This window comes from Odontomachus brunneus, unplaced genomic scaffold (genome assembly GCF_010583005.1).
Source record: "Odontomachus brunneus isolate Ranch 3 - 2012 unplaced genomic scaffold, Obru_v1 Obru_scaffold_151, whole genome shotgun sequence".
Lineage (NCBI taxonomy): Eukaryota > Metazoa > Arthropoda > Insecta > Hymenoptera > Formicidae > Odontomachus > Odontomachus brunneus.
The window spans coordinates 391,386-392,625 of record NW_022639601.1 but is presented as its reverse complement, the minus strand read 5'-3'; the positions used below and the strand labels follow the sequence as shown (position 1 = coordinate 392,625).

The 1,240-nt window shown below is 35.0% G+C and overlaps 1 protein-coding gene across 2 annotated transcripts in view; it reads right to left on the bottom strand.

Moving 5' to 3' along the window:
- Positions 1 to 230: 230 nt before the first annotated feature.
- LOC116850629 (RNA-binding protein cabeza-like) overlaps positions 231 to 1,240 on the bottom strand; it is a 14,256-nt gene continuing 13,246 nt past the window's right edge. For both annotated transcript variants that reach the window (XM_032829135.1, XM_032829133.1), the window contains exons 7-8: positions 746 to 1,018; positions 231 to 542 (exon numbers count right to left, since the gene is read on the bottom strand). In XM_032829135.1, the coding sequence (XP_032685026.1) occupies positions 503 to 542; positions 746 to 1,018 (313 nt within the window). In that variant the 3' untranslated portion in view covers positions 231 to 502. The remainder of the gene's footprint in view (positions 543 to 745; positions 1,019 to 1,240) is intronic.

Genomic DNA, 1,240 nt, shown 5'->3' with positions numbered 1-1,240 from the left:
AACTGATGTGATCAGTAAATACATCTTTTTAAACGCCACAACTTTTGTCTGAAACATTTTTTTGTAAAACTTATATTTTTCCTGATATTCGGGCGTCCCGGTACTTTCCGAAAACCCTGTATATATATTTCCAATTTTCAATAAATGAATTTTCCCAAAGATCTTTTCTCATTTTGCATGGATATCACAAGGCAGGATTATGGATAATAAATAAATCATACAATTAATCGTATAGTTGATGTAACTTAGAATTTTATCTATTGTCTATTAAACATTTGATTTTATATAGATAGTCATTGTGTGCTAATGTAACATGAAGTGATGCAAATTTTTATGAATATAAAAAATTATATGTAAAGAAAGACAGAAAAGGAAAACGTATACATAACGTGTATAAGAAATGACTTCCGCTTCGCGAAATGTACAAGCACTGAAATTCGTGTACAAAATGTGTACAAGTTAATTTTAGCGACGGTGAGTCGGCTGTTATGTAGGTAGGGAATTAATAAGGTCGCTGACGATCCCTATCCCTGTCGCCTCGACTGAAATAGAGAGCTAGCATTATTATAGTGCTAATATCAAGTAGTATATAGCTAATATTATTTAATATCAAGATTTTGTTGAGTCGTTTGAGTTTTTATATAATAATATAATTTTTTGCACAAAAGGTTTTTTTTTAAAGAAGTGCAGAAATTGAAGGCACATACCTTGTGCTTTTTAAATAAAAGATGAAAGAAAATCTTACCCGCCACCTCCTCTCATAGGGCCACCTCTACCTCCGCGACCACCTCGGTCTCCGCCACGAAAACCACCACCTCTGCCGCCTCTGTCACCTCCACGTCCTCCACGATCACCTCTAAAGCCTCCTCGGCTACCTCGGTCGCCGCCACCTCGGCCACCTCCTCCTCTGCCTCCACCACCGCCGCCATAACTGAGGCCTTCTGGTTTCAAACTTTTACATAGATTACACTGATCTCGCCAGGCAAAGTTTGTGTTGCCGCAATCGGGATTAGGGCACCTGTTTCGGATCATAAAGCATTTCTTAATTATATATAAAAAAAAAAATGAAAATTATTTTATCAATATAAAACGAATTTAGTAAATTAATACTAGTCAACGACGCTAATACACTATTTTGATCTACGAGTAAATCTAAATAACCTTTTGTAAAAGTCATTCTAAATAAAGGTAAGTTTTACACACACATCAATAAATAAAAGTAATTATTTCATATTTATGA